The 26434-nt window shown below is 35.0% G+C and overlaps 1 protein-coding gene across 1 annotated transcript in view; it reads left to right on the forward strand.

The window, feature by feature from the left end:
* LOC150097744 (cysteine-rich motor neuron 1 protein-like) overlaps window positions 1–11131 on the forward strand; it is a 168632-nt gene extending 157501 nt beyond the window's left edge. The window contains exons 12-13 of the mRNA XM_090407273.1: window positions 1644–1832; window positions 7729–11131. Coding sequence (XP_090263399.1) covers window positions 1644–1832; window positions 7729–8018 — 479 coding nt within the window. The 3' untranslated portion in view covers window positions 8019–11131. The remainder of the gene's footprint in view (window positions 1–1643; window positions 1833–7728) is intronic.
* Window positions 11132–26434: the final 15303 nt, after the last annotated feature.

Raw genomic sequence — 26434 nt, forward strand, 5'->3', positions numbered from 1 at the left:
TGCCATGCCTATGCAGCCACATACATGCCTAACATCAGCAAGGACAACACCAAGCATTGGATGAGTGATGCAAATCTTGTGCCATTGAACTTTGGTGCAATGGAAGCATGTTCTCAGGAGTGATGAATCATGCTTCACCATCCAACAGTTCAACAGACAAGTCTGGGTTTGGTGGAATGCCAGGAGAACACTACCTGCCTGAATGTGTTGTGCCAACTGTGAAGTTTCATAGAGGAGGCCACAGTCTGCAACTGTTTTTTATGGTTCAGGCTGGAGCAACCTAGTTCCAGTGGTAGGTAATCTTAATATAATGATATTCTAGACAATTCTGTGCTTCTAACTTTATTGCAACAGTTTGGCAAAAGCCCTTTCCTGTATCAACCTAAGTGTCACCATCCACAAAGCCAAGTCTGTGCAGGAATACATTTTGAAAGAAAGAAAGGATTCTGTGTAGGAATAGTTTGATGAGATTGGTGTCCAAGAACTTGTTCAGCCTGTACATTTCCCTGATCTCAGTCCCATCGAACACTTGTGAGATGAATTGGAACATTGATTGTAAGCCAGGCTGAATCACTAACAGTGACTAACATCACTGATGCTCTTCTGGAATAATGCAAGGGAATCGCTGCAGCAACCTGCCAAAATCTAGTGGAAGAAGCCTTCCCAGAATATTGAAGGCTGGTATATAGCAACAAAAGGTGGATCACTATATTAATACTTTTCATGTTACAGTGAGAGTTGGAATGAGCAGGCATCCAGATATTTTTGATCATATAATGTAGTTGAGAAATTGTTAGAATGTAATAATGGTCTCTGTTTAAGCTTGCTTGCTCTGTAAAGCATATGATATAAAGTACCAGGAGGTGTGTATGTGGGGGGGGGGGACTAACTGCAGTATATGCCCACAAAAAAATGTAAAAAAATGTTGACAGCATCTTAGTGGCAAAAATATAGCAGTCCTTGCTGTGTAGAGCATTGCAAAAAATACACACAGTACAATTATTTTTCTAAACATAAATTTTCATTTTAAAATTGATATAATTAGACAATTGTGATGGTAAAAGCTGAATGAGACATAGGTTTTAAGTAAATAAATGAAAGTTTAAATTTTATGAGTTGCTAGTGGATATTCTATGTAATTTAGTTAGCATACTAATTACTGAGGGATTTTTGTGCCTAAAAATTGAACAGTAGAGAACACACATAAAATATGAAGGCTGAACAGTGTCATAGCTCATGGTTTGTTCTCAGGCAATGTTTAAATTGAGCTCATTAGTAATTGCTATGAAAGTTGATAAATCAAATTGCAGTATTTTCTGTTTCTTTGATTACTATGGAGTGTGTTTCTTTGTATCACTGTACTGATATAGAGCATTTGTACTAATATCACCCAAAATATTAAAAATTGCTTTTCTTTTAATGTTCAAGAATGGTTGTTAAGGTTAATGAATTAATTGTATCCTTTAGACTTTTTTTTCTTTTCTTAAATTCCATTTGATACTATTAATGGTTTCCAAGAAAATCAAATGTTATCTTAGTCTATATATAGTTGATGTAATTGAAATAAAACATCCTGGTCATATTTTCTCTATCAGCCATATTTTTATACTGAATACTGATTACTTATTGCATTTTTTTATTAGATATTCAGCAAGGTGGCGCTTGTGAATATGAAAGAAAAACTTACAGTAATGGAGACCAGTGGATTATTAATGACTGCACTCAGTGTCTTTGTAGTAAAGGCCAGGTAATGTGTACAGAGAAAGTTTGTCCTGCATTGTGGTGCCAAGATGTAGTACATCTACCTGGGGAATGTTGCCCTCACTGTACAGGTATGCACATTAGCTATGGATGTTGAGTTAAATTAATAATTTCTCCATCTTGATTGTTATAGTCATCATTTTCAGGTGTATTTATCAATATATGTACCACATATTATGGTTGTCCAACACAATTAATGTCGTTTTCTATCTTCAAATTTCTTCAGGATCATATCCTTGATGTTACATTTTAATCTTCTAAAATGCTTTAATTTTTTATGTATCTCCTACCCAAGAAAGGATGTAAATGATACATCACTACCATGGGTTGGGAGAAACAATTTTTTTTTATAATTTTTTATTATTTTATTGAGTGGGAGAGTGGTCTCATACTGGGTTGATAAAATTCATCTTTCACTAAAGACAGTTTCAAACAGCCATGCTCATGACGGAATTCAAATACACAGCCTGTTGGTTGCAGAGCTGGTATGTAAAGCACCAAGCCAACCAGTCCAATGACTGCATTAACTCACTTATATTGTATCTTATTATGGAGGCTTTATTTTTCTAATTCATCAACTATTCTGTTTATTGTTATTATTATTACGGGCAGTTCCAAGGCATCCTTAGACTCATCGACAGAGGCCTAACATCATGTCAAGAACAACTATTCAACATTCACACAGTATCTATCATACTCTATCATACTTCACCTTGAACTCATTTACAGTTATGGCAGCTACAACAGACTCTGACAGCTTATTCCACTCATTTATCACTCGCCAAGTAAAAAACCTAGCTTTAACACCCTTACTAACCACACTCTTATCAAGCTTCCATGGATGGCCCCTAGTCCTCCCACCACCAGTCCTATTCTCAAAAATATCTTCTGAATTAATCTTATAGAAACTCTTCAGTAATTTGAATGTCTCAATCATATCACCCCTTTTTTGCCTATCAACCAATTTCTGCAGCCCACAAATCTTCAACCTGTTCCCATAAGGTTCATTCCATAGTCCTGCTATTATCTTGGTCACTCATCTCTAGATCCTTTCCACCTCCTCCCCATCGAGAAGAAACCCTGGCACCCATATCTGGGCACAGCAGTCTAGATGGGGTCTTATCAAGGCTCAATACAGAGGAACAATAACCTGTTTTGTCTCTGCTTGTTAAAGTATTTTTTTCAGCAACCAAATGACTTGATGAGCTGATTTAGCCACTTTTGCAATGTGCCCCCCTAAACTTCAACTCCCTATCCACCAACACTCCCAAATCCCTAGCCTCATCAATCTCCTGGAGTATGGTTTCACCAATGTGATATACTGCTGCTAATCTTTTCACCCCAAAATGCATAACCCTTACACTTTGCCACATTAAATTGACATCAATTTTCCTCAGCTCAGTCCTCCAAACTATCCAAATCATCTTGCAAAATTTTGTCATCCTATGCACTCACTATTGCTCTACCCAACTTTGCATCATCAGCAAACAAGTGAACACTTCCTCTCAGATCCTTTCCTATATCGTTAATGAACAAATTTAAAAGTAGTGGTCCAAGAACAGAACCCTGCGGCACACCACTAGTCACAGGCCGTCTTTTGGACTCTACTCCTGAATAAACCACTCTCTGATATCTCTCCATCAACCACCTTCCTATCCATCCTCATATGCTGCAGTTTACTGATTAGAATTCCATGTGGTATCCTGTCAAAGGCCTTAGCAAGGCCCAGTAGAATCACTGTAAACCCATTACCCCTATCCAGTTCAGTGGTCACTGTGTTATAAAACGTGAGCAAGTTACTGAAGCATGATCTACCCTTCACAAAACTATGTTGTCCCCCATACAGTATCCCATTTTCATCTATCCAATCCTGTATTTTTCTCTTGACTATTTTCTCCAAGACCTTGATAACAATTCCTGATATGCTGATTGGCCGGTAATTTTCAACAGCAGTCTTGGAACCTCCTTTATGCAGTGGAACTATTTTCTGGATAGATAGGAACATGATACTCTATAATGGACAATATGGTTTTGTGAAGGATAGGTCTTGGGATCTCCTTAACAAGGTGAGAACAAAGAATTAGCCCATTTTCTAATATTATCTATCCAGGTGGTGCTGGGTCATCCAGATGTGTTTTTTTTTTCCCTTCGCCAGAAATTAAGTTATTATTCGAGCTAAACTATCAGATCAAGCCATATGGCCCAGCCACCAATTCTGTAAGATTTTCATCCTTTCCTAACCTGGTTATTATAGTTAGTTAGATATCAGTAAACAATTAAACCAATTATACAAAATAATTAGTCTAAACATAAAATTGGGTCCCAATCACAAAGAGCTCTTCTGATTAAAATATGTACAAATATAGTATGTTATTTCATATCTAAGAATACATGTTTTAAGATCTAAAAGAATTAGTTCCCCCATTTTTTCCCCTTTTCTTAATTAAATTTTTAGATTTCTTCAAAAATGTTATGGTAAGCACTACTTACTGTTAAAGTTCTTAATAACTATCTCCTGATTGTACATTCATCCAGGAAGAAATACAAATTAAAAAATATATATATACCTGTTTATCTACATAACCAGCAAGAACATCTCAAAATATCATTACAGAATGTTTGACTTATTTTATACAGATTAATTTTTGTGATAATAAATAAATAAATAAACTATAATACTTCTGATCAACAATTTTTCTCCAAATTAGTCTTTATCAGCACTCCAACATTGTCAGATCTTATAGAAACAATTTTCTATATCATTCAGTTTTTATTTTAATTTTTTTTAATTTATCATATTAGGAAGGATAAATATAATTTTATTTAAACCTGTCAAATTCATAAGTTAAAATTGGTTTGAACACTGTCTTATATACAGTGACTGACTATAATAAATTTAGTTTAATCCTTTATCCAAGTGTAAGCAAACAAAGTTTGCGCCCGAAAATATCTTCAGGACTGAGGTAAGGTGGTACATCCCTTGGCAACTCGTAGCAAGCTCTCATCACTCACAGGTGGACCAAGCTCTCATCACTCCTTGTCTCAGTATCTCCCATAATGGAAAGCACATCTCTTTGCAGACATGCATACTACTATGCATTAAGGGAAGGGCCACTACCCAGACCAGTTTCGACCTTTATTGAACTCTTGTCAGTGGGAGGCAGACCCAGAGTGGTGATACTAAGGCAGAAGCAATGGAGAGGTCATATTTACCTATACAAGTTGTAAACCGGTGTACCACCATATTATTAAATTACTCTGGACGTGACCTCAATAAAGGTCGAAACCAGTCTGGATAGTGGCCCTTCCCTTAAAAAAGCAAGGAGATGTGCTTTGCATTATGGGAAATACTGAGACAAGGAGTGATGAGAGCGTGGTCCACCTTTGCTATGAGTTGCCAAGGGATGTACCACCTTACCTCAGTCCTGAAGATATTTTCGGGCGCAAACTTTGTTTGCTTACGCTTGGATAAAGGATTAAACTAAATTTATTATAGTCTAACCAAGTGGAAAAAAAACTTCCAATAAAATTTAGAAATTTAGACTTATAAGTGTCAGTTAATTGAAGAGTTGTTTTGAATGTCTGATAAATAGTCGATTACTGTACTAACTTCCTATACTTCTGATCAACAATTTTCTTCCAAATTTGTTTTTATCAGCACTCCAACATTGTCAGATCTTATATTTCATTTTAAAGCTATTTAAATGCAATGAAAGTGATAACAAGAAGAAATTGGGGAGGGGAGGGGGATAACTGTAGGTGAAGTGTCTGTCACCTACAGTTATCCGATTAGAGTTACCTGTAATCATTATTCTATGTCTCAGCTAAGAATGAACAGGATTTAAAACAGATATTATCTAAGATGGATGGTGTTTTATCTGATCATGGAGTTAAGATAAATGCAGTAAAAGCTAAAATAATGGTTCAAAAGAACAAAATGAGACAGATAGAATAGTAATTACAGGTAAAAATATTGAACAAGTAAAAGTGTTCATATATCTTGGAGGACCTATTCAGGAAGACTGAAGATGTAACTAAGTTGGAAATATGAAGAACTATTAAAGAAAAAGAAATCATTTATTATAAGTATGATAAGTAAAGATATACAGAAAAGATTTATAAAAACGTTTTTGGAGCATATTTTATATGACTGTGAGTCTTGGACTATAACAGTGTGACTGGAAAAGAGGCATTTGAAATGTATCATTGGAGAGTATTACTAGGAGTAAATTGGAGAGAAAGAAAAGCTGCCATGCATGAAATAAAAGAGAACCAACCATATTGAAGAAGACAATCATAGAAATAAGATGAAATTCCTGAGATACGTATGGAGCCATAAAAAAGTGGGTTGTAAACATATTAGAAAGGAACATACCACAGAAAATAAGAACAGGAGGTGTTTAGATTAATCAGAAGTTATCAGAATGATGATAATGATTTGAAAGCACCAACTGCCTTTATCAAACAAATCTCTCTTAAAGATTCTCATATTCCATTTCTTTCCTTCTTTCTTTCTTTTTTATTATTTTGTGTTTATTGTATTTGTCTCACCAGAGAACAGTACATGGAGAACAGACCAAGGTTTCTGACCTAATATCCAATTCTCACCTTCTCGTGGTCTTCCCTGTTAGGTATCTACCTGGATACTGAACAAACAAGAGTTGGATTTAGCTGACCAAATTGTATTCTTATTGGCTTAAACCACAACATAAAATGATGGTACAACATGGCAGAATTTCATGCCGGCTGGGGCATCACCTGGTTAAACAAGGCCCTCCCTATTGTTTTCACCAGGGACAAACAGTGAAGAGTCAGCTACTGGAACAAATCCTGAAACACATCCCAACTCGACATCACCAGCGTTCAAGATCAGTACTATCAACATAAGAAGCCTGAATGGCAAAGAAATGGAGCTAGCTGAGGAATTGGATAAGTATCAGATCGACATAATAGGTGACTGAAACAAAAAAGACAACAATTGGTGAGGTTGAGATCTTTCTGAACAATAAATACAAAATGCTATATTCAAGCAATCATGAAAAAGAAGCAGTAGCTATAGTATTCAACACTAAATAATCTTCTTGAATGGCAGACAATATCAAGTAGTTATGTGGGCAAATATCATAATGGGGAACTGGACAATGAGACTTATCTATGCCTATGAAGGAATTTTTTGAGGCTTTAGAGAAAGCCACTGACATAATGAAAAAGGAAAAGTTGAAGTGTACGTTGCACTCTTCATTTGGAAAGGACCTGAGTTTGCTAATCTCATAAAGAAATAGCAAGGTTTTTCATCATGCATACAGGCAAATCAGCCAACAGGAACACTCATAATTTATTGACAAAAAATACTATTGGTGGTGAATGTAATTAGTGGATTGAATAAAGAGTGGAAATGGTAAGTTGTGAAAATTAGATCTAGTAGAATATCCTCCTTCAATGAGTCCTTGGAGTTGTAATAGTAACATAAACAATAATGCCAACTATATTACAGTGACATAATTGTATTAACTATGAAATTAATGTGTATATTTAATGGAGTCTTGCCCTCATCTTTTATATGAAAATTAATGACAACTATGATTTATTGACTTTAATATATATATTTAATAAATAAATGACATATAGGATCTCTAACAAAATATCATTCAGCATTCTTCACCCACACTACCATGTTTTAAAATTAGCAGTATTCAGCAGTTTTTTTAATTTTATAAATATGTTGTTTCTGTTACTGTTATCATGGCAGCAATGTAGATATACATCCCTCCCCCATGCTCGAGAATGACCCATTTCATTTACATATCCTTCATGTGAGCTTGCTGGGTAAAATAGCTAAATGTTCAAACTTAGTACAAATAAAATTTAATAATGTATCTTATTTCTTTCTCACCAAGACTATTAATTTCGAACAACCCTTAATATGAAAACTTTTTGCCACTAAGATTTTTTTAAAACTTTTTGCAGATTCTTCAGTAGGATCCAAGTTATCCCTTGCTACAGTAATTATATCTGCATCTGTTGTTATTCTTCTTCTGCTGATTATTGGCCTTCTCATCCTGATTATTTTAAAGCAGAAGAAAAACATGCCTCTATCTCCAGCCAGTTTGCCAATTCAACGACCCAAGTCAGTGAACCTTGAGCTTCAGGGTGCCATAAAGACTGACAACAGCACTAAAGCTTTATATACCTCTTCAGAACTGAAGAAACTGAATGACAATGTGCAAAGCATAACAACTGTAAAAAATATTGTTTGAATGTATTTAATTATCAAGTGAAAAGTGAAAGGAAGGTTTTTTTGAAAATCAAAAAGAAAACACACACACACACACACACACACACACATATAAAGCCCAAAACTTTTCTTGTGAAACACTTGGGCTCTAAATCTGTCCTATTTTAATGAAGTTTTTAAGTGTGATTTTTAGCATTACATGTAAATAATGATGCACATTTTAAAAGAAAATTGCAGCTGACATTACATTGCCATGCTGAGTGATAATAAATGTACAAAATGTTCCTGTGCTGGTCTCAGGTTCTCCTGTTTTATTGTATCTCGTGTTCCATGCAAGTATTACCTATTTAAAATGTTTTTTTGCCTAGGGTTGTGAAATAACATTTCAGAAGTGTTGATGATACAGTTTATTTAAAGTTATTTTTTTCTTGTTATAATGGATATTCTTGTCTTCCATGCTGCTGGCTTTCAAAAACTGCAGAAAGAATAAATATGCCTTATAAAGTATTTTTAATAAATATATAATTTTTTTACTATATTTACATATGTACATACTATTTTCTCAGACTACAGATATACATTGCTGTTGCTACCATATGTTAGTTAACTATTATGCAAATAGAAAAAGTTTGGATCTGAAAAAAAAAAAAAGTTTTGTCAGATTTTTATTAGAATGTAAATTATAAACATTTTGAAGCTGGATTAGCTGCAACATCAGAAATTCAGTGTTCTGTTTTACTGAAGAAAATTGCTGTAATGTTCCAGATGTCAGTCCAGGTTTTTGAGCCATGAGAAAAGATGAAGAGAATGTTAGCATGCTACTAGTTTCTACAGAGCTTTACTTCAATATCTTATTTGTTGATGTATATATATCTGATCCCTAGCTCAAAAAGGTGCAATCAATAACTAAAAATTCTCAAACCATAAGATTCTTATGAATTTTACGGTTACAATTTTGTCATTTCACCGATGAATCCCCCCTTTTTTTTAATTATGGAAAAAAAAATTTCAGGACCATTTTTGACTTTTTTTTTCTTATTTTTTTTTAATGCTTTAGCAGAACACATGACACTGTCTTGGGAATATTATGCCACTTAAGTTATCAAATTTACAAATCATGCAGTCATGGAGCATATCATGCTGCAATATATTGACACAGTAAATGTAATGAATGTATATATTTTTTAGTTCAGTTCACAAATGCATAGATGGATTGAGATCCATTTTGGAATAAACCTTGACTAATACTTGAAATTTGTTCAGGTCAAACTCATAATTTTGACACAATGGCTAGTATTATCACCAGGGCACAGCTGCTGCGTTGTTGTGTTTATTTCATTGGCAGTATGTGCAAATAACTAATTCTTGTTTTACCTTTCAACTTTCTTCAAATTTGAATTAGTCAAAATGTTACTTTTCAGATGCTTTTCAGATTCTTATATAACTATGAGTATAGCTCTCTTTCCATTTAACAGTTAAAATTTATTGGTTGTGGTATTTCTGAATTTAAACCCTAATTTTATTTTCTTGAATTGAATTGGTTACTCCATCTAAATACTGGGGCATCCAGTTTAATTCATGAATACTACAATTAGACTTTTAAAATTGTTTGTCCTGCTTCCTGAAAGGCTAACAGACGTTCTACAAACAGAACCATTTTAACTGTCCTGCTCATCATCTTTTTCAGATATGCACCTGCTAATATGCCTCACTGAATTATTGTAAGACCATAATTTCCATTCCCATCTTCCAGTGAATGTTATACAAAATATATGATTACATGGATTTTGAAGTACTAAAAAAAGACTACTTTTCTTTGATAAGATTTAAAAAAAAGAAGAAGTCACATTTGAAACATTGTAATATTTTAATTTGCATAATGATAGTATATAATTATTCCATGTAGAATAGATAGTGTAATATAATCTGCTATACTAGAAATTAGTGCCATAGTACTCAAAATATGGAAAATTTTGATCATATCTCCTATATGGTAATGGACATTGCATTTAATGGTTTTATATCCCACTGAAATCAATGCATATTGTGTGTGTAGCTAAATGCTAAATTTATTATGTGTTGCAGATCTCTAAAAACACTTACACTGCTACTATGGCATGGCTATTGAGTAATTATTAGTTATATTTCTGTTGAGTTTGTGCATTGTATAGTGGGTTGATTGAAATCACTGGATTTTTCTGAAAAAAATGTCACTGAATGATTTTGGACAGTCCTGAAGCATAAATTTTTGACAGTGCTGAAGCTGGCTTCACTTTTGCTCTGTGAAAGGGAGAGGGGTGCATTAGATATCTTGCCTTATGCATTTGAGTTTTATATTATTAGAAACTTAAATAATAGCTGTCAGGGTTTTGGAATCATTGTGATAAATATAATTGTAGAACTGTTTTTTGTGTGTTTGTATACATCTTTAGTTTATCTGGTCAATTTAAAAGAACTTTTTTTTTTATTGCATAACGATTTTGTTTTACCCAGAGCTTTTAGTTAGTATATATGATGATCTATTTCTTAATTATCTTTGAATATCTGAGGTATTGGTTGGTATGATTTGTTTTAAAACTTAATCTTACGCACAGTTGTGTGGAAATAAATTTCAATGCACGAGTATTCTTTTATATTTGATAAATAGCCCAGTTTCATTTTCTTTCCTTAGGGATCTTATTCTATTTATGTGACAGAACTTGATAATAACATTGCTGTTTAGTTTTTTTGTGTGGTTATTATGCAAATGATCCAGTACTATTCATTCGCATTTTTTTTTAAATTATTGAGCATTTATTATAATGCTGATTTAAATGGCTCCACCTGTGACATTAAAAAGAATTAAGCAGATTGCCCACCTATGAATGTCCCAAGGAAAGAATTTAACATCAGCCTTCAATATGTTAGTTCTTTTAACATAAAATATATTAAAGTTACTTATTAATTTAGTTAAATAGAAGTCATATGTGAATAAGCTACTAAATATTAGTAATAGTAATTTTTTTAAAATCAAAATTGGAGCTTGAAACTCATGATGAATATATTTTAGTTGCTATAATGTTTTAAGCCACTGAATGAAAATAAAGCCACAAATGTAAATGCAGATAAATAAAAATTGATGCAATTTAGTAGGAATTTTGAAGAAAGTTTCATTTAGTTTTCATGTTGATTTTTTTAGTACTAATTGTGTATATGTGGAGTCTTTCACCCTTGGAAGACTGCAAACCTATAGTACATCAGAACTGAGTGGACTAATAGGTTTTTATTAATTTTAATTTTTTTAAAATAATCTTAATTTAGTGCAAAGGAAAACTATAGAAGATATTTATTGAATAGTCAAAATAACTTCAGAAATTATAGTTTGTTAGATATAGCATAAAATGCCTTATGCTAAAATCTTATGAGGAAAGTAGAAATCAGTGTCCAAATACATTTACAAATATAAAGCTTATGAACTTACTCGTTTAGAAAAACATTTCTCTGCAACTTGAAGCAGAACACCTGATACTGCACTCTGTTAATCAGTGTTATTCTTGTTCTTCAGATAGGAAATGCAGTGGACTGATTTCACAAAGGCCAAATTGTGACGGCCAGACTACTTGGTCAAAGCATTTCCTAGACAGCAAGGCTTGTGGGCTACTCATAGTCAGCCATGGTAAGTACCTTCAAAAAAGTGGTCTGAGGAGGGAAAACCCATGAACTGCTGACAAGGTGTGGGACAACCATGGATCACTGATGCTCATGGTTAGCAAAGGCTATCCCAGATGCTACGAACCAACTGAAGGGTTACTGGGGTGCATCTTGTTCAGTAATTTGAATGCTAATGACAGGTGTTATGTGACTGCATAGCCACAGGCCACTCCGAGTACCCATGCCAACCTCGAAACACTGTCAAAAACACCACAAATGGACACATGACCATCAAAACTAGTTTTGCTTGAGTGGAAGAAAGTTGTCGGGTCTGATGAATCTCATTTTCTGTTGCACCATGTGGACGGCTGGATACTTCTGCAACGTTTACCTGGAGAAGTGTTGGTACTGTGGGATAAAAACACGCCAGTGGAGAGAGTGTAATGCTTTGAGAGATGTTCTACTGAGAAACACTGGGTTCAGTCATTCATACAGCCTCCCTAGCACAATTGGAAGAACAATGGTACGTTGCACCCTTCAATTAGAAAAGGCCTAAGTTCGATTCTTGTTGTGATGGGAGGAATCTTTGTGGACTTTTTCAATCGAAGGTGAGTTAGCTGATCTCATACGGAGGTAGCAGGGTTTTTTCTCCCAGAAACTTCGGTTTTTTATCCCGCATACAGACAAATCTGCCCTTCAGAACACGCAATTTACAGACAAAAAAATAGTAGTTGTGGTGGGTGTTGATGGAGATGATTGGTAGTAGAGGTTCGGTATAGTAGTGGAGACAGTTGCATAGTAGGTGTCCTCCTGCGATGTCTTCGAACTCCTTGGAGGTGTCACGAATAATAATAATGTGCAGGAAACTATGGCATCTACCACCTATCTAAACATTGCAGACCAGGTACATCTGTTCATGACAACGGTAATAATTCCTTCCGGTTGTGCCTTCTTTCAGAATTCATTATAAAATTTTAATACCAGAAACACTTAAATTTTATAATAAAATATTAAATGTTCGACTAAGTTTCATAGCCATTGTCAAATACAGTTATAGGAAAACTCAAAAAAGAGCAATTTAATTGAAAGCACTCTTTATACAGTTATAGGAAAACTCAAAAAAGAGCAATTTAATTGAAAGCACTCTTTATACAGTTATAGGAAAACTCAAAAAAGAGCAATTTAATTGAAAGCACTCTTTATACAGTTATAGGAAAACTCAAAAAAGAGCAATTTAATTGAAAGTACTCTTTATTTTAGTAAATACTTTACACACCGACTGAGAGTTTACTTACGAAATATACCTCTCCAACATTTCAAGTTCCTTAGTAATGAATGAGAGCTTTTACTCTCTTAAGGTTTCTGCCTAGTCTCCGAGGAGAACCAACCAGTTCGAAACAGCTGTCAGGCCAGAGAAACCTTATCAAAATGGACCAATAGAAGGTGAATATATATGGACACTTGGGCAAGTGCTCAAAGTGGCAAGCTGTTTCGAACTGGTTGTAATACACTTGTCAATGCCGGCGAGTGCATTCCCTTAAGCTCTCTCTGGTCAACTTTTATTTTATGAAACTTTCATAGTTTCTACATTCGTCTTTGAAATAATACTGGATTTAATATCCACTTGATTTATATAAATTTGCATCACCGAAAACTGAAGCCTTTTGGCTCTTTATTTTAGTAAATGTCCAGAATATGTTGTTTGAAATGTCCATCAAGTAATTGGCTAGAGTTGTTCCCTTGATCTGTTTATTTATATAGTTTCTTCTGGTATCTAAAGTATCCTGAATTAATTACGAAGTCGAATAATTTTACAATATCTGGAGGAAAGTCTTTGTAAAACAGATCAACTGTATCTGTCAGATATTTTTAAAGAGCAAGACTACATCAAAACTAAGTAGATTGTGTGTTGGAAGGATAATCCCTAAATTTTATTCTTAAGATGTGTTGAGTTATTTTAATGAAGAAAGCAGAATTTCCAGTAATTGTAGAAAGAAGATTAGATAAATATTTTGAAATTTTATATGTAAGGCATCCTATGCAGTTCATAATAGGTCTCAACAGCATATCATCTTTATACAATTTAGGAAAGTTACAGTTTTGGAGCAAAAGCATGATGAACTTTTAGTCTCTTTACTGTTTCTTCATCCTAAGAATAAACTTCATCTAAGAGGCTATTAAGATTATTGACGTGTGATTGTGGTCGAATCTACCTATCAATGCTTCTGTACGTAGAATGATTTCGAAGTAGAAAACTAAGTTTTCTAAAATAATTATTCTTATCATGAATTACAACTGGTCAGTTTTTTCACGTAAACCATCAGTTTGATACAGATATGTTGATGTGTTTGATGTATGGAACTTCTCTATCTGATCTTCATAAATTTCTTAGAAAAATTAATTCAATTAACCCAAGAATCAAATTTACCCTAAAAGAGAAGATAACAATGGTCTTCCTTTTTTTATGATTTGTAATCAAATCCTTAGTTGACAGAGCTCATAAAATTTGTTCCACAAATTCTCTTTTTTAAACAAAGAACTGTTTATTATCAGCACTACCTTTAGTGCAAATGGTTATAATACAAAAACTATCAAAAGATAATTATGGCTGTTGTCCTAAACCTCAAGAAGTTACCAGAATTTGTATACATTTCTCTTAATGAACCCAACAAATCCGATTTAGCAAGCCATGCTTTATCTAGAGCAGGGGTTGATGTAACATTGTTAGGGGTCGATAGAAAAATATAAGACATCAATCTACGGGTAATATTTAATTCGGTTAACTTGGATTACCTCCATCCTGAATGGTAACGCAATTAAGAGCGAATCGTGGGAACAGTGACATGAATAGGACCTGTAAGATGGAGAAAGGTCATGAAAATAGTTACGGAAGCCAATCAAGTAGGCCAAAATAACATATTTACCAATAAATGGATGTCGGTGGTTCCTGCCCAGCAACGAAGTACACCCTTCACATTGACAACGTTAGTAAATTGTATGCTAACTTACTAAAAGTCTTATTTTCATATATGTAAGGAAGATTGTATTATTGTTATCTAAATTAAATTTTATATTTTATTTATCCCTCCTATCAAATATGTAATGTTAAGGAGGACGTCAAAAACAAAAACGTATCCCTTGGACATTAAGCCAATATAATAATATATACTATATTGTACATACAATAAACACTGTAACTATAAAATAAACAATCTCAAAACTCACATAAGCGTCTCTTTTGCTTGTCCTATTATAATTATGTAATAGTAAAATAGAGGGGGTCAATAAAAAGTCAAGAAACTCTTGAAGGGGTCGATGGTCAAAGAAGTTTGGCGACCCCTGATCTAGAGCATATCTATCTAGCAGAGACCAGCCAGCTATTGTTCCTCTTTATCAAGCCTTGGTAAGACCACATTTTGACTACTGTGCAAAGATCTGGGCACCAGGGTTTCTTGGCAATGAGGAGGAGAGGATCCAGAGGCAAGTGACCAAGATGGTAGCAGGTCTATGGAATGACCCTTAAGAACTAGTTGAAGATTTGTGGATTTGCAGAACTGGTTGACAGGTGGAAAAGAGGTGATATGATTGAGACATACAAATTACTGAAGGATTTTTAAAAGAGTAATAAAAAGGAATATTTGAACAGGTCTGGTGGTGGGAGAACTAGGGGCCATCCATGAAACTTGAGTAAGAGTGTGGTTAGCAAGGGTGTTAGAATCAGGCTTTTTGCTTGGAGAATAGTGAATGAGTGAAATAGGTTGCCAGAGTCTATTGTGGGTGCGATGACTGTGAATGAGTTCAAGCAAAGTGAGATACTGTGCAAATGTTGGATAGTTGATATGATTGTTTAGGGCCTCCCTCAATAAGTCTAAGAACTCCTTGGAGTTGCCCATAATAATAAGTTATTTTTTGAGTTTTCCTATAAATTTATTAACAATGGCTATGAAACTTAGCTAAAAATTTTACAATAAAAATATTAAATGAAGATGTTTCTAGTATTAATATTTGATAATGAATTCTTCCACTTATGTCTCAATTTTCAGACGAATTCTTTCAGCAGGATATGTGCCACTGCCTGGATTTAGCAAGGATGGTTTGCAGAACACGAGGAAGACTTCCAGGTATTGCTCTGGCCTCCAAATTCCCCAGACATCAATTTAATCAAGCATCTATGGAACAGATGTGCTGTTGGAACAGCACATCTGCTCTGTGGTAGCTCAACCACGTAACTTACAAGAGTTAAAGGATTTTCTTATTGCATGTTGGTACCAGATACTACAAGAAATCTTTAGAAATCTTGTAGTGTTGATGCCTCGCCAGATAAGAGCTATTTTGGTGATATCATATTAGGTATGTGGTCATGATGTTTTGGCTCTTCAGTATATATATTTAGCATCAACAGTTTGTAATCAAGTTTCCAGCTTTGTCTCGGTTGATGAACTAAAAGGAAATGTGAGCATATTTCACAACTGTGTAGTCACAGATTTTTAAATAGATAGCCAAAGATATATTAGCTTTATGCAGCCCATATATTAGACATCTATGGGGCCGCATAAGAACATCCCTGTAATCAACTATACCAGATATGATTAACTAGAAATGTGTAACTGGATTATTTGTGAAGTCTTCAATTTTACAGATCACTTTTACTTGGCCAGTTGCATTTGTACATATTTAAATATATTTTGATGAACTGCTTTAACCATTTACTAATGTTAATGTCATTTCTAAAAATGATATTGCCAGAGGATTTTGAAAGTGACAGTAATCTAATATTTTAATTATATCTCAATTATTCAACCTTCAAATAATTAACTCTTGAATGGATTGTGTCATCTGACTTCTGCTATGACATCATATAATTGACCCATCATTATCTCATGAGAAGATTGATTTCCCACTGTGATTGGATAGTGGGATTACTGTATTCCAGTGACAGCCCATACATAAGCACTGTGACACTGCAGCACCCCCAAGGAAAAAATGAAAAAATTTAATTTTGTGTTTATAAATAATAACAATGCTTACAACATGTTAAAGGTTACAGCTTATGTTTCGACAGTGATTGAATAGTTAATAATTGGAATTGTTCGATTAATGCTTTAGATTATGAAACAAACACTGTGATCTACCGCAGTGTCAGAATTATCACATTTGACCAGTCGCAACAAGACTCACCGATATTCGTTTGACTTTTGACTGCACATTACAAGTCATTCCAAACACTGCTCGGTTGGGCAGCGTATCATATGCTTGCGTGCGTTATTTCTGTGAGATAGGAAACTTTTATTATTGGTGTGTGTTCGTGGTGAGGGTGAACTATTTTTTGCAAATCCTATTTTATTCCGTTAAAATAGCATATAATTATTTATTTATTATAGATACAAGGCTGAATTATGACGAGTGTCACTGTTGAAAATATGAAAAGAATTATTTTTTTCAATTATCATTACATGAAACAAATACACTGCGATTATCGCGTTTGGCCAAATGCAGCCAGACTCATCAATATTCGTTTGCGCTTGTGATTGCATGTTACAAGTCATTCCGACACTGCTCGATTGGGCAGTGTATCGTATGCTTGCTCGTGTTATTTCTGTGAGATACACAGAAATTCGTGGTGAAATATTTTTAATACGTAAATTTATTAATAAATTGGTTACTAATTAGGAAAAAAAATTTTTATTTTTTATTTTGTATATGCATATACAGATGTGATATATTGGGTATTTCAGAAATGAGATGGACAGTGTCAGGAGAATCAAATGGTGGAAGAGTTCTTTGGTCAGGAAATGAAAGTAAGCATGAAGCAAGCATAGGTTTCCTGCTAAGGAACAAGGCCTGTCAGGCAATGATAGGATACAAACCAGTTAGTGAAAGAATAATGGTTGTAAGATTCAGTGCCCAACCATTTAATATCACAACCATTCAAATATATGCGCCCACTACAGAGAATGCAGATGGAAACATTGAGAGATTTTACAGGCATCTACACTAGTAATTGATGAGGTGCCGAAGCAGGATATACTCATCACTGGAGGAAACTGGAATGCAAAGATTGGCAAAAATAACACAGGATGGAAAAAGGTTATGGGAAAATTTGGATATGGAAAAAGAAATGAACGTGGAGAGATACATCTAGAATTTGCCACAGATAACAACCTGATGATTTGCAATACCAAATTCCAAATTTGGAATATTGCAAAAAGATTGTCGTAAATGGACGTATCGCTCCTTGGATGGCACATGCAGGAATATGATTGACCTGATATTAATATACCAGAAATGGAGAACCTCGGTTCAACAGTGCAGATCATTCCAAGGAGCTGACCACAGCTTAGTGATTGTGAATATAAAACTGAAACAGAAGTACAAAGGAAAGTTCCAGAAAGCTAGAGACATCTCAAAAACTAAATGAAGACAGGCTAAGAACAGCATATCAGAACATATTGGAAACTAAACTTAAGACCCTAAGTGAAAAACAAAATATAAATACAAGAGCAGAACGACTGACTACAGTGCTAAAAAAAAGCAGTAGAGGAAGTAATTCCTGAAAGAGAAAAGATCAACAAGAAATGGATAACTCAGGAAACCTGTACAAGAGAAAAGAGAACTGAAACTTAAAGGAGATAATTCAGTGGCCAGCAGATGAGTTATACCGTTAAAAATGCAATGAAGTACAGAAAGCAGCAAGATCTGATAAAGCCAAATGGTTGGAGGACCAGTGCAAAGACATTGAACAGTACTATCGAGAACACAAAACTAGAGCAGTCTACAAACTTATAAGAAATATCAATAGGAAGTGGCAAACAAGATCAGTAGCAGTCAAAGATGAAAATGGTAAAGTATTGATGGACAAGACAGAAATCATACACAGATGGACAAGATATTGCAGCGAACTATATAAAAATCAACTAAATGATAATGCAACAGAAGTAATCAAAGAACTAAAAGCAATCTCTCCACCATCAGAGATCTTTGAAGAGAAGGTGAATAAGGCTATAAAACATTTCAAGAATAACAAGTCCTGGAAATGACAACATAATAGGCGAGATGCTAAAATATGGGGAAGAATCAGTTGCAAAAGAAATACATAAGCTATGTAACGAAATATGGAGATCAGGGTATGCCCCCGAAGAGTAGAAAAAATCGGTCTTGGTTGTTCTTCATAAGAAAGGCAGTGCTTTGGAATGCACCAATTACAGAACTATTAATTAATGAGTCATCTTGGCAAAGTGCTGATGAAAATACTAACAGAACGCCTGAAGGGGCATATGGAGGCACATCTTCTGGATGAGCAAGCCAGATTTCGACAAGATCGAAGTACAGTGCAATAAATACTCGCACTAAGACTAATAGCAGAGAAAGCTTGAAGAAAGAACAAAAAGATATATTGCTGTGTTGTGGACTTCCAAAAAGCATTTGATAATATTGACCAAAATATAGCATGGGCTGTTTTGGAATCATATGGTGTGGACAATAAATTGATTCGCCTGCTGAAAGATATAAACAGCCAAACACAAGCAAAAATCAGAACAGGAGACGAGATTGGTTTGCCACTAGTCAAGGCACAAGACAAGGGGACCCAATATTACCAATCATCTTCATCACACATCTGGGAAGAACACTAGATAAAATTAAAGAAGGTGGAGGCATTTCAATAAATGGCATGAGAATAAACTACCTCTTTTTGCAGATGACATCGTCCTGATGATTGAAGAAGACGCAGCAAGGCTGGAACAGACATTGCAAACACCATAAACAGAAGGAAAAAGCTATGGACTAAACGCCAACTTTGAAAAAACTAAAACAATGATATTCGGACAACAGGAGTTACTGAATAGAGTTACAATAGACAGATTTCAACTGGAAAATGTGGAACACTTCACATATCTTGGATGCCACATGATGCATAACTTGACCCCAAAAAATTAGAATAGCCAGAGCAACAACTATTTTAAAAGCCATGGACAAAATATGGAAGAGCCGAGCTATAAAGATGCAAACTAAACTGCACTTTGTAGAAACCTGTATCTTCAGCAGCATGCTCTATGGATGAGAGGCCTGGGTACTCCTGAGAGAATCTTAAAGAAGGATATTGGCATTTGAGAGGAAGTGCTATAGAAAGATCTTGAGAATAAGCTGGATATAGAAAGTGAACAATGAGGAAATCTACAGACGAATACAACCAAAAGAAAACCTGATCCAGAAAATAATCAAAAGGAAACTACGTCTATTTGGCCATATATATATAGAAAATGAATGATGAGAGAAAATTAAAAACGTTTCTGTTTGGAATGATTGAAGGAAAGAACAAAAGAGGAAGACCAAACAGAGAATGGGGCGATGACATTGTCAAATGGTGCAGAAACTCTATACACAAATTGAGTCATCTTGCACAAAACAGAATCATATCAAGATGGCAGCAGACACCTAGGCATTGGACCCATGGTTGTTGTTGATGATATGCAGCACCCCCATTTAAAATTTTCACCGGTTGCCACTGCTGTATTTACTAAAAACGGACCAGATTATTTTATGCGACTCCCAACCGCAAAAGGTTTTAAACCTGTAATACATTGTTAGTTTTACATTACAATACATTAAGGGAGTTGTTGTGGTGGTTGACAAGAACCTGATTCAGGGGAACTGCACAAGTTGTGAAGATGTCACATCAGATAATGGCAATGAATGTCAAAAAAGAACAAAAAAAAAAAAAAAAAAAACAGCCCACCAATGGTGTTAATTATATTATTAACATCTGACCTTCATGGAGTCAGAGACTCATCCTGGGAGGTACACACTATTGCACATAAAGCTCATCCAGCCATGCCTTAAACTGATTCAAAGTGTCTATATTCACAACAACACACTCACGCAATGCATTCCAATCTCTCTGTGTAAAGGAGGACCCTCACATGCAAAAATAGAGAGGTTATGATGCCATTGTATAAGGCCTTGATGAGGCCTCATGGATTACTGTGCACAGGTTTGGTCAAGGTTTTCATGGTGATGACGATATGTTAGAAAGGATCCAGAGAAGATTCATGAAGGTGGTCAATGGTCTTTGGAATGTAGAGTACAAGGACAGATTGAGAGAATGTAAATTGCAAAGCCTCATCAATAGGAGGAGGGATATGATTGAGACATAAGCAAGTCAGGGGTGGTAATCGGGTTGACATGGAAGGGGGGGGGGGAGAACAAGAGGCCATCACTGGAAACTATAAAAAGGATATGAGCAGAAGAGTGAGGAGTAGGTTCTTTACATTGAGAGAGGAATGAATGTATTGCATGAGTGTGTTGTGAATGTAGATACGTTGAATCAGTTTAAGGCATGTGCAATAGTGTGTACTTCCCACGATGAGTCTGACTTCATGGAAGTCAGATAATAATAATTAATACCATGGATAGGTTGTTTTTTGTTCTTGTTCTTTTTTACTTTAAAAAAAAAAAAAAAAGGTGTGTATATAAATATGACAAACATATCCAAAAATCCTGATAGAGCCCAAACATACAATATTTTGAGGCCCTCGCTAAGAGGAATACTGTAGTCTCACACCATATGATGAAATTCATGTACTAAACCTAAAGACATTAATAAACATCCATGCCTATGGAGATGATATTCACTCAACCAAAGAGGCTGGCATTATTTATTTTTAAGTCATTAAATAGCATGAATGCAAAAAAGCCTGATAACATTCTTTTTTTTTTTGTTCATATTTTTTATGTGAGAATTTATGTTGCTCTCTTTCATCCTCCAATGAAATAGATGGGATGTATGAAAGAAAACCATGTCATGCATATTTCTGTATGACAGAAGGGTTGTTTGAAAAGTTTGGTAAAAAGTCACCTGTATTTCTACATAATTTCCATCGAGGTCTACACATTTGGTCCAGCGAGTTTCCATTTTTTTCATCCCATCTAAAAAGTAGGATTTGTCAAATTGTGCAAAATAGTCATTGACAGCCTTGATGACATCCTTGTTCGAAGAAACTTTTTTTCCCACTGAGACAAATTTTTAAGTTTGGGAACAAGTAGTCACACGGGGCCAAGTCCAGAGAATATGGTGGATGTGGAACCAATTTGAACCTCAATTCGTGCAATTTTGCCATTTCGATGGTCTTGATGAAAGAGCACTTTTTTGTGCGCCAATCTTGGCCATTTTTTCTTCAGTTTTTTTTAAATGGTCCAACAATGATGCATAATATCTATATATATCATGGATAAGGATTATATTATATGGATATATAACATATATCCTTACCCAATTACCTTAATATAATTAAGGTAAATGGTCTTCGCTTTTTTTCGGTGCTCTTTCACTGGGCATTGTCCACTGTTTTGACTGCTGCTTGGACTCAGGTGTGTAGTGGTGGATCCAAGTTTCGTCTAAAGTCACGAATCGACACAAAAAATCCTGCGAATTGCAATTAAACATCTCCAAACATTGCATTGAAATGTCTCTTCACATGCGTTTTTGATCGATAGTCAACAACTGCAGAACCCATCGTGCACACAGCTTTTTCATGTGCAATTTTTTATCCAGGATCATACACCCATTCAGTTGAGATGTTGCAATCTCACTAAGCGGTCTTCCATAACGATATCATGGATTTTGTTAATCATCTTCTTCATGGTGACCTTAGTCAGGCATCCGGAGAACTTCATCTTCGATGGACTTACGTTTAAACTCATTTATCCAAAAATAAATAGTTTTTAATGCTGGTGCAGAGTCCCCATGAACTGCATCTAACTCTCCTTGGATCTGCAAAGCCATCCACTTCTTCAAATAAAAGTGCTTTATCACTGCACGAAATTTGTTTTTCTCCATTTTTATGAAAAATGCAAACACGATCATTTTAAATGTTTGCCAAACAAGAACTATGCGTCACATGTGGCTAAAATTTTGCCAGTGATCATGAAAAAGATATGTGCCGACACTGGTATGAATGAACGAATTGTTTCACTGTCTATTGGAAATTTACCAAACTTTTCAAACCCTCGTAATTACTTTGAAAGAATTGCTAAATGAAACAAGCAGTGTCAGCACAATGATAGAAGAAAACACTCAAGAATGCAGTCAGGAATACATATTGATACTTGAAGTAGGAGAAGTCATCATAAACAAATGTGGAAAGGCAGCTGAAGTAGAGGATATTTGACCAGAAATACTCGAACATGGAGGAATAAAAGTTTTGAATTGGCTGTACTGCATAATTCAAAAGGCTTGGTCAGAGGGCTGGAATGTTCACTATAAAAAGAAAAAAAAGAAAAAATACTATATGTGAGAATTACAGAGGAATTTCCCTACTGACTGTTCTTTGTTAAGATTTATATAAGTATTCTTGAGAAAAGGCTAAGGGAAAATTGTGGAAGAATAAGCTTGATTCAGGCCAAATAGAAGTTGCCAGGATCAGATTTTCACTTTAAGACGGATAGTTGAGAAATCATGGGAGTATGACAAGCAGGGGCAAATGCTGGTCTTGAAATTCATGCTTGCTCTTGTTATTATTCAGGAAGTGAGAGGTGTAATTGAAGTCTGATTAGCGGAATAATGAATTACTGACCATTTAAAACTATATATTTAGAAATTTATGTCCATTTAATCATACAAATACAACATTTATTTTACAAATGATATTCTATCTTTTTCAATTTAGCTACTTGAATACAAATTCTACCTATGGTTCATCTTTATGAACTGGTCAATAACATCATCATAAAAAGTTGGTTGTAAGTTAATTTTCCCAAGCAACACGCACACTTATAAAGGCTGGCTGAAGCTACTTTCACTGCATATGGCCTATGTTTAAGACATGTAAAGGGAGCGGAAATGGCTACATGCGCACATGAAATCACAGTGCTGTAGCAAGGACCTGGAAGCTCGCACAACTGAGCAAGCCAAGGTAGCTTTGAGGCTAGACAAGCAAGCATCGGCCTTCGATACACAACGTAAAGCTCAATTATTGCCACGCAAGCTTAAGATGTCTTCTGTCTATAAAAATAAAAGCCCTAAACGAAATGTTTATAAAATGCATGCATTTATTAAGAAATAAATATTACTTCTTTCTCAATTAATGAGCTTGCACAGCAAGCATGGAGAATTCACCCCTGATGACAAGGATATGTAAGTTTTGTATATCTGGAAAAGGGAAGGTGCCAAGAATAAAGCTGTTCAAAACACTGGAGTTACATGGTGTAAGTGGAATATCATACTGAGCAATATATAGTCTATGTTTGAGTTAGAACTAAAGGATGCACTGGAAGATGGTTTGATTTTAAATCACATGCACATTATCTCCACAGTTATTCATCATCTATATGGATCACATTATGAAGAAAAGTGGTATTAAATTTGATATCAAATTTGGAGATATATCAACTCTTTATTTATGCAGATAGTTATTATCTGAGACCTTCACTAGATGCATTCACTGCTCAATGAAGGGAAATTTTAGCCCTTACCTTTCTTTACTGCAAACAAACATAACTACCATAGCTGCCCTCATATTCTGCCTGCACCTTCCATATAACAAAAAATTTCATCAGACAATATCCTGCAACACCTGTCAGAAATTTATAGACAACCCATATCATATCATCCCTCTTTCTCCAGTAAACCATAGTCTGCAGATTTGGTCTCCAAATCTGCACACAGCAGTTCAGATGCAATCTTATCAAGGAACTTGTAATGATACAAAATTACTTCCTTATCCTTACATATCAAGGTTCGTTTCAACCATAAAATTATTATGTGCACCTCAAAGGGGTCCAAGGACTCATTATGGGAGGTTTCAATTCAATGTTGTCCCTAATTATTCCTCCAACTACAATCCACATACAGTGCCATTACTACAAATAGTATTTTTGCCTGTAAATTGTGTGTTCTCACGGCCGAGTTGCATGGACACTGGATGAAAAACCAAAGTTTCCAGGAGGAAAAAACTCTGCTACTTTTGTATGAGATCGGCTGACTCACCTTCCCTTGAAAAAGCCCATATAAAGATTCCTCTCGTCGTGACAAGAATCAAACTCAGGTGTTTTCCAATTAAATGGCCCAATGTAGCATTGTTCTTCTAGTTGCACTTAGTTGTATTTGTAATTTTTACTATGTGACCTTTGAACAAAATCCTATACACCATAAAGGAACAATCCCTTGCCTCAGTTTCTTGTCACTAATGTAATATGCTGTTGAAAATCTCATCATTTCAAAGTGCATAACTTTATGCTTACCAACCCTGGAACTACAGCCATTATCATTTGTCCCAATTTCCGATCTATTCAAATCATTCTGTAAGTGCAAGTTATCACAGCATTGCTGATTGCCTGCCTATCTTTGCGTTATCAGCAAATAACTGAAAAGTTAGCTACTTCCTAATGTCAGTAATGTATAGATTGAACAAATCCGGCAGATTCACACCCACTATATACCACTGTTTGATACCCATCTGTCAACCATCCACTTATCCAAATCAAGAGTTTATATTCCAGTTCATACAATAGCCTTTCATGTGGTATCTTATCAGATGCCTTAGCAAAATCAATAGTATCATATGTATCCATTCCCTTTATCCAATTCAGCTATAACATTGTTATGAAATATGTGTGAACTGCTAAAACATGACTTCCCTTTGGTAAACCCATGCTGTTCCTTGCAGGTGTAGCTCGTCTATCAACCCATTTCTGCGATATGCAAGTTCTTACCAACTTCTCTAAAATTTTAATCACCGCTTCAGAGATACTGATGGACAATAATTAGATATAAATCTGTATTTTGCACTACTCTAGTACAACAGACCCATCATAAATTTATTCCTTTCCTGAGCTGAGACTCATGTTATAAAAACATGTCAAAGACCTAACTAATTTGGTTGAATATTCTTTAGCATACATTCTGATATTCCATCTGTCCCTACTGATGAATTCTTATCCAGGTTACACAACACTTCAATCAGGTTATCTGAACATTCTGGACAATGTAATTATTCCTACTCTATAGTGTTTCTACGGAAATGATCATTCTCTCTTTCAGTCTGCTTCTGTAACTGCGTGGCTTGCGGACATGACAGAAAGAATGTTTCAAAATTCCTACTGATCGCTATCGTACACTTGTGAAAAGTATACCCCTGTAGGATTGCTGCAATCATCACAGTGTAAGAAGGACCTACATCTGATCATGGCCCTTCTCAGTTGTCCTATCATACCATAGCAGCAGACTCACAATCTTTACTTTCATATCTTTAAATTATACTAAACAAGAAATTGTTTTCTTTGCATAAACATGAGAAAGTTTACACTTAAAAGTATCTCAACAGCTATGCTATTTGTATATAAAGAGCCCCAGCATCCCATAATGAACAGCACACTTACTTTCAGATGTGTGTGTTTAGCATGCATGCACGCACGCACGCACACACATTCTGAAAGGAACTGAACTGTTAGTTGTTTGGAGTTATGAAAGGAAAAAATCTAAGGCTCTGAAGTCAGTATATTATGTCTCTAAATAATGTATGCTCTTCTGGCTAGTTTGCCTGTTTTTGTGGGATGAACACCTCTCCTCCCCCATCCACATATGTGACTGGTTAACACACCTTCTGTTGAAAAGCTCTTATAAAGATTCTTTGCATCCTGGTTGAGGTTTAAACCCAGGTTTTTTTTTCAATCAAAGGAAATCAACAACACCAACAGCCCACACATGGCATTTATTTATTTTTAAAAAATGCATTATGAGATACCATGTATATATAAATAAAGAAGTGTTATGTGTGCACATGCATATACACATCCCAAAGGAAGCTTGCTGTG

The sequence above is a fragment of the Typopeltis vanoorti genome, chromosome 17 (assembly GCF_054136105.1).
Source record: "Typopeltis vanoorti isolate ZY-2024b chromosome 17, IOZ_Tvanoo_1.0, whole genome shotgun sequence".
NCBI lineage: Eukaryota > Metazoa > Arthropoda > Arachnida > Uropygi > Thelyphonidae > Typopeltis > Typopeltis vanoorti.